Consider the following 15,284-nt stretch of genomic DNA (forward strand, 5'->3'; position numbering starts at 1 on the left):
GTAGAGACAGGGTTTCACCGTGTTGACCAGGCTGGTCTCGAACTCCTGACCTCAGGTGATCCACCCAACCTGGCCTCCCAAAGTGCTGGGATTACAGGTGTGAGCCACCACACCTGTACTGTGATGATTTTTCTTTGCAATAAATTCTAAGCTTAAGAACAAAGGTTTTTAAGGTGTTTTAAGGCTTCTGATGCATATCGTCAAATACTCTCTTCAGAAAAAGAAGTACTGATTTATATTGCAGCAATTAGATATGAGTGTATCTTTTTCTAAACTTTTGCCAATACTTACAATTTTTTTTTAATCTTGCATATTTACTAGGTAAAATTATTTCTCATTATTAAGGCATTATTAGTGAGATTGAATAATTTTTTGTTTATTCAACAATTGTATTTCTTCAACGAACTACTTTTTCATGACCTTTGCTCTTTTTTATATTGGATATTTGCCTTCCTACTTTCTGGCATTGATTTCTGAGGGATATATATTTATACTTTAAGTTCTAGGGTACATGTGCATAACATGCAGGTTTGTTACACATGTATACTTGTGCCATGTTGGTGTGCTGCACCCATCAACTCGTCAGCACCCATCAACTCGTCATTTACATCAGGTATAACTCCCAATGCCATCCCTCCCCTCTCCCCCCTCCTGGGCTTTTTATGTATTAAGTGTAGTGATCTTCCTGTTCGCTGTGGTGCAGATATTTTCCCATTTGTCATTTGTTTTAAATTTATAGAATTGTTTGACATGTCTTTTTAAAGTTTTTTATGGAATTATTTGTTTATTTTGTGGATTCTGTCCTCACCTTTTATGAATATTAATGCCTTCTCTCACTCCAAAATCATAACTATCTACTTGCATTATCTAAAATAAAACTTTTCTTAATCTCTCTGGGATTTATTTTAATGTATGATACGAGAAAGGGAAATATTTTTTCCTGAGTAGTTAACCAGTTGCCCCAGCATTGTTTATTGATTAATGCATCCGTTGTTTATAGTTAATTGGGAATTGAATATGTTCCTGGGATTTCTATTCCTGACCATTTTTGTTTACTATCTGACAGTGTTTTAAATTTCATAATGTGTGTAATGTGGTAACGTTTGGTACTTCATCTTTCCCATCATTATGCTTTTTCAGTATTTTCTTGACTGTTCTAAATTGTTTTCTTTTGGACAAATTTTTGTATCTGCTTTTTTAATTTTAAAAAACTTTGCAACTTTGTGTGAAATTGTTACATTTATAAATTGGTGAAATTGAGTCTTTCAGTATTGAGTATTCTCTAATCACTATTTATTAAGATATTTTTTAAAAAGTCAGTATAATTTTGTTTTCTTCATCTGAATATGGCTACTTTTCCTAAATATTTTAAATTTCTGTTATTCTAATATAATAAAGACTTTTTTCTTTCCAAATATTTTCTCATTGATCATTTCTAATTTATAGGAAAAGTTAGGAATAATAATACGAATTTGAAAACATTCATTTTTATGAATTTACTTGATGACCAGTTTTTTTAACAATCTTATTTTAATAGTTTTTCATTTCATTTGGAATTGTTTTAATTGTCTGCAAGTAATTTTTTCTTTTTTTAATATGCATAGTCTGTTTTTCTCTAACTATAAATTAGCTGAAACTGTAGAATAGTCTTAAGCAATTAGGTTAATAAGGGTATTCTTGTATTTTTTTTTCAATTTAGAGACAGAGTCTATATTGCCAAGCTGATCTCAAACTCCTAGGCTCAAGTGATCCTTCTACCACAGCCTCCTGAGTAGCTAGAGGCACATGCCACCGCACCTGGCTAACATCTTTGTATGTTAATATTAAATATGATGCTAGCTTTTGATTGAAATAAGTATTTTCTACTTTTTAAAAGAAGTAGTCTTCTATTTCTAGATGACTAAGATTTTTCTTAAACATGAGGATTGACTATGGAATTTATCAACTTTGGAATTTATTTCACTTCTGTACAGGTGATCATAAAATTTTATCATTTTGACTAATAAATTTATTTATTTTTTTTTTTATTTTGAGGCAGGGTTTTACCCCGTCACCCAGGTTGGAGTGCAGTGGCGTGATCTCAGCTCACTGCAAGCTCTGCCTCCCAGGCTCAAGCGATCCTCCCACCTCAGCCTCCCAAATAGCTGGGACCACAGGCATGTGCCACCATGTCCAGCTAATTTTTTTTTTTTTTTTTTTTTTTTGCATTTTTGGTCGAGATGGGGGTTTGCAGTGTTGCACAGACTGGTCTTGAACTCCTGAGCTCAGGAGATCTGCCCACCTTGGCCTCCCAAAGTGCTAGGATTATAGATGTGAGCCACTGTGGCCAGCTTTGACTATTAATTTTATTATTGCATTATTTTGGTGCCTGTCACCTAAGCAAAGATTGGGAATTTGTAAAGGATGGTATGTTTAGGGAATAATAGTTGAGCCTGGAGTCTAAGGAACAGGTAGGGAAATGGCATAAAAGAGAATCTGAAAGTTATATTAAAGATAGCTGTACAAATATACAAATGCCAGCCTAAAGAGTGTGATTACCTTCTATTGCAAAACAATTGAAGATTTTAGAGCCTAGAACTAGGATGATAAGAGTCCGACTTTAGAATTTATGGAATGATATTACAGGTGGGGGAGATTTTGGAAGATACTGGTCAGTTAAGAGATTACTGGGCCAGACACAGTGGCTCACTCCTAGAATCATAGCACTTTCAAAAGCCAAGGCAGGAGGATGGCTTGGGGCTGTAAATTTAAGACCATCCCTGGACGACAGAGCAAGACCTCACCTCTACCAAAAAAAAAAAATTAGCCGGGCACAGTGGTATGTGCCTGTAGTCCCACCTACTCAGGAGGCTGGGGTGGGAGGATCACTTAAACACAGGAGGCCAAGGCTGCAGTGAGCTATGATCATACCACTGCACTCCAGTGTGGATGACAGAGCAAGACCCTGTCTCTAAGGAAAAAAAAAGAGAGAAATAATTGGTATGTCCAAATGAGAGGCAGTACATGAGGTCATAGAAGACCTCTGCTTGGGATTAGTATAGGAACACAGGCCCAGGTTCATGTCTCCTTGCGTTTCCCCAGAGGCAGGAGTAGAGAGTGTGCTGCATCTGCAGTGGCATAGGCTTTTCTTTTTAGAAACAAAGAAGAAAGTGGTGAGTAGAGGAGGCAGAGCTTTGTGTCTGTCCCAACCTCAAACAGCCATTGATTCACCCCTTTGGCTCTATGAGCAGGGCTGTTTGTGTTCCTCTGACAGCCACCAGTCACCTCCTGCATGCCTCCAGGACCAAGGGGAGCTTTCTCCAATCTCATGCCTTGTCCCTAATCTTTTTCTGTGGGTACCACCAGCCTGTGGGAAAGAGATTTGCAGTGAGTGTGAGCCCCCCTTATGTCTAAAGCTTGCAGTTCTGGAATAAAACACTAGCTCTCATTGACCTTTGGCAGTTTCTTAAAATTTTAGCTGACTTCTTACTGTATGCATGGTGGCCACTGCCTCATTCTCCCTCCCATGCTGTGCCACAAGTGAGAGTTTGTATGTCTACTCTGCTGCCTTCTCTCCTTCATTCATTTGTTTATAAATTTATATTTATTTACTTATGTTAATTATACTGCTTAACTGGCTTTAGAACACCTCCCACCACCTCTCACATCAGGCAGGCCACGTGCTCAGCTCTCCAAGGTCGGAAGGAATGAGGAAAAGTGTGTTTATTCCATCTTTCTGGAAGCAAAAATCTCTGCCTGTCTTTTATATCATTCCTGTTTTCCTGTTTAGTACAAAAACTGAGAAGAGCAGTTTGGTCAACAAACTCTACTAATGACATGTGTTATGTTTATTTGGCCCTTGAGTTTTTTGTTTGTTTGTTTGTTTGTTTGTTTGTTTTTGAGATGGAGTCTTAACTCTGTCGCCCAGGCTGGAGTGCAGTGGTGCAATCTCAGCTCACCACAACCTCTGCCTCCCAAGTTCAAGTGATTCTCCTGCCTCAGCCTCCTGAGTAGCTGGGATTACAGGTGCCTGCCACCACGCCTGACTCATTTTTGTATTTTCAGTAGAGACAGGGTTTCACCATGTTGGCCAGCCTGGTCTCAAAACTCCTGACCTCAGGTGATCCAACCGCCTCGGCCTCCCAGAGCGCTGGGATCACAGGTGTGAGCCACTGCGCCCAGCCAGCTCTTAGGTTTTTAACCTTCTCAGATCTTTATTGCAGTTACCTGCCACTGAGGATCTAGCCCTTCCCTACTTCTATTTCCTAGTCAATGATGATAAAACATTAGTAAAATATGTTTTCTATAATAGAACAGAAAACAATTGAACACATTTTCTATCACAAAATACAGTGAGATGGAGCTCTTGGTACCAAGGATTATTTTTTAATCACCATCTTATTCTGAGATTTTTCTTTTAGAAAGTTGAAATACGAAACTTTAATAATGGTTACCATTCGGAATGAGAATTAGAGGAGGAGAATGACACCTTATAATTGTTTGAATTTTTTCTACCATATGTCACTACATTTTTTAAGTTAAAAGAAAACCTGCCAGGCACGGCGGCTCATGCCTGTAATCTTAGCACTTAGGCCGAGGCGGGCGGATCACCTGCAGTCAAGAGTTCAAGAGCAGCCTAGCCAACATGGCAAAACCCCATCTCTACTGAAAATACAAAAATTTACCAGATGTGGTGATGCATGCCTGTAGTCCCAGCTACTGGGGAGGCTGAGGCAGGAGAATCGCTTGAACCCAGGAGACGGAGCTTGCAGTGAGCTGAGATCGCGCCACTGCACTCCAGCCTGGGTGACAGAGTAAGGCTCCGTCTCAAATAAATAAATAAATAAATAAAACCATGACTTGAGAACTTTACTGTGTGAGAGGCACTGTGCTACCCTGTGAGGAAGCGTTTCACATTCCTCATTTTATATCAGAACTGAGGCTCAAGGGCTTATTCTCACCACCAATCATGGTATGTGGCTTGGGTGCAAAATTTGAAATTCAAGCCACCTTTGGTGGGGAGTAATCAAGCTTACTCTTGAGGGTCTAATATCTAGACTCAGAATGCTTTGGGTTTGAAACAGCTTTCACATAACTACCTTGGGCAAATTACTTAAACTCCTCTCATTCCTCATATGCAGAATGAGAATAAAGATACTACTTATCTCATGGGGTTCTTGTGGAGAATAAAGGAGGTATCCTTGTAAAACACACAGAATGTGCCTGGCAGTCAGTGATAGTGGTGTCAGTTCCCATGTATAGGTTGTAGCTCTGAATTTACTTGACTTTATAGTTCTAGTGTCTAACTCTGATTTATAATAATTACTATGCCTCTTAATCCAAATTCTAGAGTAGAAACCTCTCCTCACCTTGGGTTGGGTTTTCATCCTGGTCAAGTTGGCTATGATTAGGAAATAGTCTCTGTGGCCCTCTAGAAAGGCCACCCTTTCAGCAAGACATAGGCTGGGCAGATTACCTAAGTGTATTTACTTCAATCATATACAGTAGAACTTAAATGTGTTTGGTTTTATCTTTTAAACTTTCCATAGTTTCCACATGTTTTGAAAGGAGTCAAAGTAATGTTACTTTTTATTTTGAAAAAAGAAAACTGCCATTCTTTTAAACTTATTTTCCTGTGTTATAATAGTACGTTGTCTCTCTAATAGGTTAATACTCAGAGCCTACACAATAACCTTATTTATTTTTCAGGTTACAGAATACCTATATGCTAATAAAATGGCTTTCCGATACCCAGAACCTGAAGACAAGGCCAAATATGTTAAAGAAAGAATATGGCGGAGTGAATATGATTCCCTGCTGCCAGATGTGTATGAATGGCCGGAATCTGCATCAAGCCCTCCTGTGATAACAGAATAGAAGCACTCCCCTGATAAATACTTTCTGTACTCCAGGGAACTCCTTTTTTCAGACAAGAAGAGATAATGTCCTCAGTTTTATGGTGTTTTCTGTGTTTTGTTCTGCCCAGCCACTTTGGTTGACGTATTTTTTTCCATGCGTCTCCACATCTGTTGGGGTAGACGTGTTGATTGATTGCATTGCCCACCAGCACCCTACAATCAGATAGTTGTGATGCTTTAATTGTAACATACAGCCCATACCACATCCAGGAGATGTAAAAAGTGTGTTTGTGAATGTCTTCACTTGTATTCTAATTCAGACTTGCCGAAGTATTTGCTATTTACTATTATGGGTAATAATCTTCTCTCGCCTAGTTCTTTTAGAGCTACTAAAATAGGAATTTACTTTTATGGATAGAAGTACAGAATTTTGAGAAGAAACTAAATTTTAAGGAAAAATTGTCAGCATCTAAAAATGTTCTTCTACATCTGCTTCATCTTACCTTCATACTCTGAAATTCCCTTATAGCAGACAGAGCTAGGGAAACATTAAAATTTTACCCTATTTATTTTCTGGAACTAAATCAAGGCTTAACTATAACATTATGAGAGTAATGGGAACTACTGCTGACTTTAAATAAATAAAAGTCATTGTTTTCAACAGTGTATAAAAATCATAGTGTAACCTTTTTATTTAATAAATATCTTACATTTAATTGCTTATGCTATCTTATTGCCCAACTAGAAATTTAGATTTGCTTATGAAAACACATATTTTGTTACTTCTAGATGATTCTAGGAGGGAGTATAAGATACCTAACTCATATGGGGAACATCACATGACTTTGAAAATCTAAGTTAGTCATGCTTCACATCAAAATGAGTCATATTTAACTGGAGAAACTATGCCCTTATTCCAGAACTGATGCTCTTTATTACTTGAGAGAATTTTGGAATGTTACTATGATACTGTTTCTTTGAATGTCATTAGTAGTGACATCTCTTTCTCCATTGAAGGCAGACTTAATTTTTTTAAGCCACCAAAATTAATTTAGAGCTAACTGGGAATGAATAAGGTTGGTGTTCATCCAGGAAATGCCCTTTTTAATCCCAGTAAAATGGGTAATTACGGCTAATGAGAACAGTTTTCTTGTGTAGCTTGCATATTGAAGAATTCTAAAGGAAAATGTATCTGCCTACCATGGTTGCTTTGAAGGAGGAAAACTTTTAAATGCTCATTCTAGGACAGTAACAACAACAGATATTCATCGATAATATGAGCATGCACAGTATTTTATATTGCTTTGCAGGAAAAAAGAGACTTCACTTTTTTCATCTTCTGCCTATGGGTACAAATTGATTCTTTTTTTTTTTTTTTTTTTTAAACAGAGTCTTGCTCTGTTACCAGGCTGGAGTGCAGTGGGGTGATCTCGGCTCACTGCAACCTCTGCCTCCCAGGTTCAAGCAATTCTCCTGCCTTAGCCTCCCAAGTAGCTGGCACTACAGGCACGCGCCACCACGCCCAGCTCATTTTTGTATTTTTCATAGAGACAGGGTTTCACCATGTTGGCCAGGAGAGTCTCGATCTCCTGACCTTGTGATCTGCCCATCTCGACCTTCCAAAGTGCTGGAGTTAACAGGCGTGAGCCATGCACCTGGCCAATTTTTTTTTTTTTTTTTTTTTTTTGAGACAGAGTCTTGCTCCTGTCGCCCAGTCTGGAGTGCAGTGGCATTATCTCTGCAACCTCTGCCTCCTCGGTTCAGGCGATTCTCCTGCCTTAGTCTCCCAAGTGGCTGGAATTACAGGCACCTGCCACCACACCCAGCTAATTTTTGTATTTTTAGTAGAGACAGGGTTTTACTATGTTGGCCAGGCTGGTCTCAAACTCCTGACTTCAGGTGATCCACCCACCTTGGCCTTCCAAAGTGCTGGGATTACAGGTATGAGCCACCACACCTGGCCCAATTCATAATAATTTTGAATATAACTTGATAATTTTAAAATGGTTGCAATGGCATTGCCATTTGGAGTATGGGAAAGTGCAGTTGGTTAATTCATTGAACAGATGAGTAAAGTCAGAAGTCTTTTTCATAACATATGGTCACAATTCCTTTCTTTTAATTAAAGATGAAAGGTTTGTGGGTTTTGGTTTGTTTGTTTTAGATACAGGGTTTTGCTGTGTTGCCCTTGGTGGAGGGCAGTGGCTGTTCACAGGCGTGGGTCATAGAGCACTGCAGCCTGAAACTCCTGGGTTCAGGCTCTCCTCCTGCCTCAGCCTCCTGAGCAGCTTGGACTAAAAGTGTGCACCACTGCACCTGGCTGAGAGGCTTCTGTTTCTCATGTTCCCTCTGTCAAAACAAAATCACGCCTAAAAATACTCTCTGTGTGAAATCTTGATTTTAGTTCAACCTAAGAAGTATAATAAGTATAAACCTGTTTCTTGCTTAGTGTTTATTGAAAGCATATGCTGAATTAAAGTAATTTTACTAAGAAGTTTGCTTATTAAGTATGTCTGGTACAGTCTTCATGGAAGTTATTAAGTATTTTAAGGAAAAAAATAGGCTAAATGGCATATAGCCTACTTAAAACAATTCTATTTTTTTTAAAAGCTCCCTGTTTTCATTGTTATTTATCAGTCAGTATTTTAACTAGTATCAATTCCTAGATGTAAATAAAGTAAAACTGCTTAATATTAAGCTAAGAATACAGGAAGAATTATTAGCATTGAGGAAGTCGGGGGAGGCCAGAATGGCATCAAGCTGGAAAAGAAATTAAAATGTTACCTTCGATGAGACTTTACCTAGTAAGAAGGTAATTATTTTGAATAACAGCAATAGAGAATCTTCTATTTTGAATTGAGAAGAAATTCTGATGATTAGTGTCAGTAAGAGGAAAAGGTGAGAATACATGTGTTTCTAATCTCCCACGACCACCTGTTGTATGGAACAAATTGGATTACTAGCAAGGGTAAGGTTTATTGACAATAATGAGAAGTTTTAGTCCAAGATTTTAGTTAAAATATTTTTAAAGGATGGATTCATAACCAAGAAGTTGCCTCAGATCACCGTGAAGCTTTAAAATGCAGGTGCCTTTGCTCCTCTTCCCTCCAGGCCCCCAGGGCAGAGTCCTGGCTGGTGTCTCTTCAGGAGGTCCCCCTGACACACCAATTCTGCCTTCATAATCACTGCCTTAAAGCAGGCAGCAGAATCTTTTGGAGAACTAACAAGATTCTGATGCTGATGCAGGGGACCTGGGGTGGGGCCTCAGATTCTACTTTTTTGTTTGTTTGAGACAGAGTCTCTTCCTCTCTCACCCAGGCCTGAGTGCAGTGGCACACGCTCACTGCAACCTCCGCCTCCTGGGCTCAAATGATGCTCCCGTCTCAGCCTCCTGAGCAGCTGGGACTGTAGGCACAAGTCACCACACCCGGCTAATTTTTGTATTTTTAGAAGAGTCGGGGTTTTGCCACGTTGCCTGGGCTGGTCTCGAACTCCTGACCTCAAGTGATCCAACCACCTCGGCCTCCCAAAGTACTGGAATTACAGGCATGGTCACTGCACCCAGCCGAGAATGTCCGTTTCTGACAGGCTCCCAGGTGATGCCTATGCTGCTGGTACAGTGAACAACATGCTAAGAGGCATTGCTCCAAGGTACTGCATGTAGTGAGCAGTTCTTTATTGTTTATGTACCATATACTTCAATTTACATGAAAAAGATAGACTGAAATTATGTTCTTACACAAAACAGTTTTCATCTACTTTTATTATGTTTTACAGGCTGTTTACAAGAACAAAATTAATAGAAAAGTTTTGAACATACTTTTCTGAAAACATATAAAAACTAGAATACTCTAATTCTAAATTTTTTTAGCATACTTAGTGAACCTAGCAACCAGTTTTCATTTGTAAAAGACTAGCTATCAAGTGGACATTTATTTCTCTATTATCAGTTTTCTTAGGACATGACTTACCGTATCCTTTGTCCTTTTCTGTAAATTGTCAGCCTCTGGAGAAACAGGATTTTACATTTTGCTGATGAGTTGCCAATGAATTAAGACCAAAACATCATTATTAAGGAGTATGAAGCATTATTTACTGGCTCTCAGATAACAGAAAACCCAAAAGGGATGGTGAGGGAGTGAAGAAAGCCTTTCCTTGGGAAAAATACTTCAAGTGCTCCTGCAGCTTTTTTCTCAAGCCCAGTCAGTATCCTTCAAGGATAACTTTTTCATACTTTTTTTGGTTTGTTTCTGCTAGCTTTATAACAGAGGTTATAATATTCTTTTCTCCTCTCTTCTTCTTTGACATGTTATGTTGTCTTTTTTCTTTTTTTTTTTTTTTAACTTCTTCATGTTCTTAAAAAGCTCCAGAGTGGCCGGGCGCGGTGGCTCACGCCTGTAATCCCAGCACTTTAGGAGGCCGAGGCGGGCAGATCACGACGTCAGGAGATCGAGACCATCCTGGCTGACACGGTGAAACCCCATCTCTACTAAAAATACTAAAAACTAGCCGGGCGTGGTGGTGAGTGCCTGTAGTGCCTGTGGTTCCAGCTGCTTGGGAGGCTGAGCAGCGGAGAATGCTGTTGAACCCGGGGAGGCGGAGCTTTTACAGTGAGCTGAGATCGCGCCACTGCACTCAGGCCTGGGCACAGCGGACTTCCGTCAAAAAAAAAAAAAGGAGCTCCCAGGTGTTGAATTCACCAAAATGGAGTCCGCTCTGGTGAGCCTATGTAATACTCGAGAAGATTAATATAAACCTATAGCTTTTTACTGGGCTTCCATTTAAGGGAAAGTCCTGAGAATGAAATGGCACCAGCATCGTGTTTCCATCCAAGACAAGACCACACGTGTTCAGGTGCCACGCATTCATGTAGCTCTCAACTGATTCGTGGTTTCCACTTTGTGCATCTAATTATTAAAATGAAGCTCTCTACAGGTGAGCTGAAGGAACATACTTCATATTTAAAATGTTCACAGCAATTTGACCATAGAAAACTTTCTCATCTGAAATCAGGATAAAATTTTTTTTTTTAATGTAAGCAGAGAAAAAACTCAGTGCTTTATTTCAAATTTCAGTAAGTTCAGGTGGGTCTAATTAAGACACGACAATTATTACAAATCCTATTCTTGCCAGAAGTTACTTAGATAGACTAGCGATTGGATTTTAAAAACATTATTTTCCTTTCTTAAATAAGGAAAATGGTGCATCACAAAGAGAAAAGTAAATATGGAAGTATGTTCATAGTTCAGTTGCATAAAATAGACACATTAAGTCAAGTGATTTGAATGCTTAGTATCTTTTGGTAAACAGTATTTTGTCAACAAACTTTTCATATGACTATAGAATCTTGTTTTTTCCAAATAAAAACTTTGGAATTGGGAAAGTTATTCCTCCATTCAGCACACTTTTTAATGTTAAGACTAGGGGAGACTTGTGGGTATACATTCATTGGTTTTCAGGATTTTCTTTTATGTTCTAGAAAAGTAATTTTTCCTTTCCTAGTTTTAAGTGTATATTCTAGCAAATCATTGATTTCTATGCAGCCATTGGATTATCACCAACACATTTGGTATATACAGTGGGCTAATAATGACAAACTAAAGTTTATGGATAATACCTACTCTATACCAGATGCTGTTCTAAGGATCTGACATAATTTAATCCTCACTCCTACCCTCTGTTTCTGTGCCTGATTTACAGATAGGGACAGAGGCACAGAGAGGTCAAGTGACTTGTCAAAGGTCTTATGATGTGTGGCAGAGCCTGGGTTTTTAGCTCAGACCCCTCTCAGTGAAGAAAGGCTTCTGTGTAGGCAATTTTATCTAATACCTTCAGGAACCGTTACTTCAGATGAGAATTCTCACCTATTCTTATGAGATTAGTCTTAGGTCCTTTTTAATACATTTTACCAGTTCATCTCATTTTTACTTTGTTCCCATTTATAATTCAAATATAATATAAACTGTTTATTCATTTAGTCTTCAGCATTTTAAGTATTGGACACAAACATTAAATATTTGGTTTTGAATTTAATAAATTACACCAAAAAGTCTCGGTAGCCAATTCACTAACATCTTTTGATTTAGTAGTCTTTGCAGAATCAACAACTGTTATCACCTCTGTGCAAATCAGTTTCAGTTGTGCTTATATATTATAATATTCACTTTAGGAATCCACCTGTCAATTTGCAATTCAATTATAAGGTATATTTTAAGTGATATCTATGTATTGTATACATATATTCCATCAAAAGGTGAGAATAATTAGAAAGTAGTAATATTAAAATATGTATGAAATAAGAACTTTCTTAAAAGACCTAGTTTAGCTGAATAAATGACAATATAAAATGTCTGCCCAATGTTTATTATACTTTGCCTAATGACCTTGAAATTTAACCAAAATTAAAACCGTACTTTTGCAGTTGATATTTTTGTGTTCCCTTTGATAACATCCCAAGCACTAATTATTGACTTCAAGGAAGCCACGTATTGCAAGTCATTGCTTAGCCTTTCACATCTTTGTGTTGATAAGATGATAGAATGGGTAGTCTTGTAGTAATTGCTTATGGAAATGCTAGTTTAAAAGGAATGCCTTGTATAGAACATATTATACCAGATTGACTTGTTAAAATGGTTCCAAGAATCAGTCTAAAACTTCATAATTATGTGAATTATTTTTTCTCTTTTGTGATATGTTGTAATGAGATGTGTGTTCTTATATTTTCTTAGTAAAATTTTCTTATGCATAAAATGCTTTACAGTCTTGTTTTTAAAGGCTGTATGTATAGGACACTTTTAAAACTTGGTAATATAAACCTTAACACATGCACACTCTCTCTCCAGAATACTTGATCCCTTGGGAATGTATTGTTGGACTTAAATTCGCATATGGAGTACTAGTTTTGCTCCTCAGCTTTTCATTCCCTTTTGTTCAGCTTCCTACCCTATTCCTCTCCTTATTTGATTTAATTGTGATACTAAAGGAATTCTGTATCGCCTTTTCTTCTCCCCACTTCTCACACACAAACACGAAGACCCTAATGTTAAAATACTAAATCAGGAGAGACTGTATGTTGATTTTGTGATGAAGGGGGGAATTATATAATAACAAATACCGACTGAGACCCTCAGATAAAAGTTCTTTTTTTGCCTCAGGATTCATGAATAGCTTCCGGGAGTCCACAAAGCCCCTGAAATAATACATGATCCTATGCTTGTGTCTCTTGGAGGGAGAGAGTCCATCACCTTCATCAAAGGGCCCTTTCTTTTGCCAGGATAGGTTGAGAAAACTAGCCTACACCTCTTTTTTTTTTTTTTTTTTTTTTTTGAGACAGGTTCTCACTCTTGTCACAAAGGCTGGAGTGCAGTGGGGTGATCTCAGCTCATTGCAGCCTCTGCCTCCTGAGTTCAGGTGATTCTCTCACCTCAGCCTCCCAAAGTGCTGGGATTACAGGCGTGAGCCACCGTGCCCAGCTGGCCTATACCATTTTTTAACAAGTCCAGCATGCTTCTTTATTGGGAGGGCTGGCATAGTGAAATACAGGCCCCAACTTGCATGGAGGCTGAAACAGGTAGCCAGACCAATAAAGGCCTTTCGTTGCCTCTATAGTAAGTAATACCCAGAATACCTCAGCAAAAGCAGTGGGTCAGCAGCACGTCTTTCCCCAAATACAACTGCTCTGTTCTTGAATCCTGAACAGTGTGGACCTCAGATACCACCTGGTCTGTGTCTAAACTGAATAGAATGCAACTTTAAAAACAAATGATTTTCTTTCTCAAGCTGATCTAAAAATTACACTTACAACCTCGCAGATCTCCAACTGCTGGGAATACAAATAACTACCATCCCCAATTGCAGCGCTCTGAAATTCATCATGGCTTTCACGTGGAAGCCATGCCTCCTGTGGGCTGCTCTTAGCCAGTGACTTCTCACAGCAGGGGTGGTATGACAGGCCTATTCCTGGAAGACAGGAGACTCCTCTGATGTGTAGCTTTAGCCCAAGCCCTCCCCCGTGGCCTTGCCGAGCTCAGAACTGTACTTCAACCTAAGGCACTTCTTCACTCAACCTCTCTTCCTTTCCTCTCTCCTTCACTTGGGATCCAATCTGTATGATGCTATGAAGGCTCTTGCAGGCTCTTCCTGGCTCCCTCCCCACCTTCACAGACATTTCTTCTCATATAAATTACTTGCATATCAGCCAGATATGGTGGCTCATGCCTGTAATCCTAGCACTTTGGGAAGCTGATGTGGGAGGATTTCTTGAGCTCAGCAGTTCAAGGCCAGCCTGGGCAACACAGTGAGACCTCATCTCTACAAAAGATACAAACAATTAGCCAGCATGGTAGTGTGCCCCTGTAGTCCCAGCTACTTGGGAGGCTGAGGAGGGTGGATTGCTTCAACCCAGCAGGTCAAGGCTGCAGTGAGTCCTGATTGTGCCACTGCACTATTTCAAGAGACCAAAAAAAATTACCAGCATGTCTATTCTCATGAGATGTTCCTTCTTGGATGACCCAGACTAACATAGCAGGTGATTCAGGAGAAACACTAAAACTATTAGAGCTATTGGTAAGGTAATTAGACTTTCTAGATTTTCTGATATGATCTTTCTTCCAGATATACTGTCTCAACTCCAGACCATGTTGTGAGCTAACTTAAACCAATTTGGACACATGCTCCCAAAATAGGTACTTTCAGGTGGCTAACAGTACCAAAGAGGTTTCTGGTGGGTAGGGGTTAGCTACTCACTACAACCTTACTACTAGGTTTTAATAAAAACGAGCCTCAGACCAAATTCTGCCATGTATGCAAACATTCATTAAGCAAATATTCATTAATAAGCAGGCACAGGCCAAGCATTATGACTCACACCTATAATCCTAGCATTTTGGGAGACTGAAACAGAGGAATCACTTGAGCCTCAGAATTAGAGATCAGCCTGGGCAACATAGTGAGACCTTGTCTCTACACAAATTAAATTAGCCAGGTGTGTTTGTATACACCTCTGGACCCAGCTACTTGGGAGGCTGGGTTGGGAGGATCGCTTGAGGCTGGGATGTCAAGTCTGTAGTGAGCCAAGACTGTGCCACTGCACTCTAGCCTGGGTGGCAGAGTGAGACTCCATCTCAAAAAATAATAAGAATAATAAAAAATAAATAATTTTAAAAGCAGACACAAAACAATTCATATTTCTTAGTCTACTCAGGCTATCATAACAAAATATCAGAAACTAAGTGGCTTAAACAACAAAAATTATTTCTTCACAGTTCTGGAGGCTGGAACTCCAGCACAGTTTCTGGTGAGGGCTGTCTTCCTGGCTTATAGATGGCCACCTTTTTACTGTGTGCTCACAGGAACTTTTCTCAATGTGTGCATGTGGAGGGAGGGAGAGAGCAGAGGACAGAGAAAGCGCATGCTCTGGTCTCTCTTTCTTTTTTTTTTTTTTTTTTT

At 39.1% G+C, this 15,284-nt stretch overlaps 1 protein-coding gene across 1 annotated transcript in view; it reads left to right on the forward strand.

Annotated features, from left to right (window-relative positions):
• Positions 1–6,553, forward strand: part of ME2 (malic enzyme 2) — a 65,536-nt gene extending 58,983 nt beyond the window's left edge. The window contains exon 15 of the mRNA XM_017877556.1: positions 5,689–6,553. Within this exon, the coding sequence (XP_017733045.1) occupies positions 5,689–5,856 (168 nt within the window). The 3' untranslated portion in view covers positions 5,857–6,553. The remainder of the gene's footprint in view (positions 1–5,688) is intronic.
• Positions 6,554–15,284: the final 8,731 nt, after the last annotated feature.

The sequence above is a fragment of the Rhinopithecus bieti genome, unplaced genomic scaffold (assembly GCF_001698545.2).
Source record: "Rhinopithecus bieti isolate Rb0 unplaced genomic scaffold, ASM169854v2 scaffold_9976, whole genome shotgun sequence".
Classification (NCBI taxonomy): domain Eukaryota; kingdom Metazoa; phylum Chordata; class Mammalia; order Primates; family Cercopithecidae; genus Rhinopithecus; species Rhinopithecus bieti.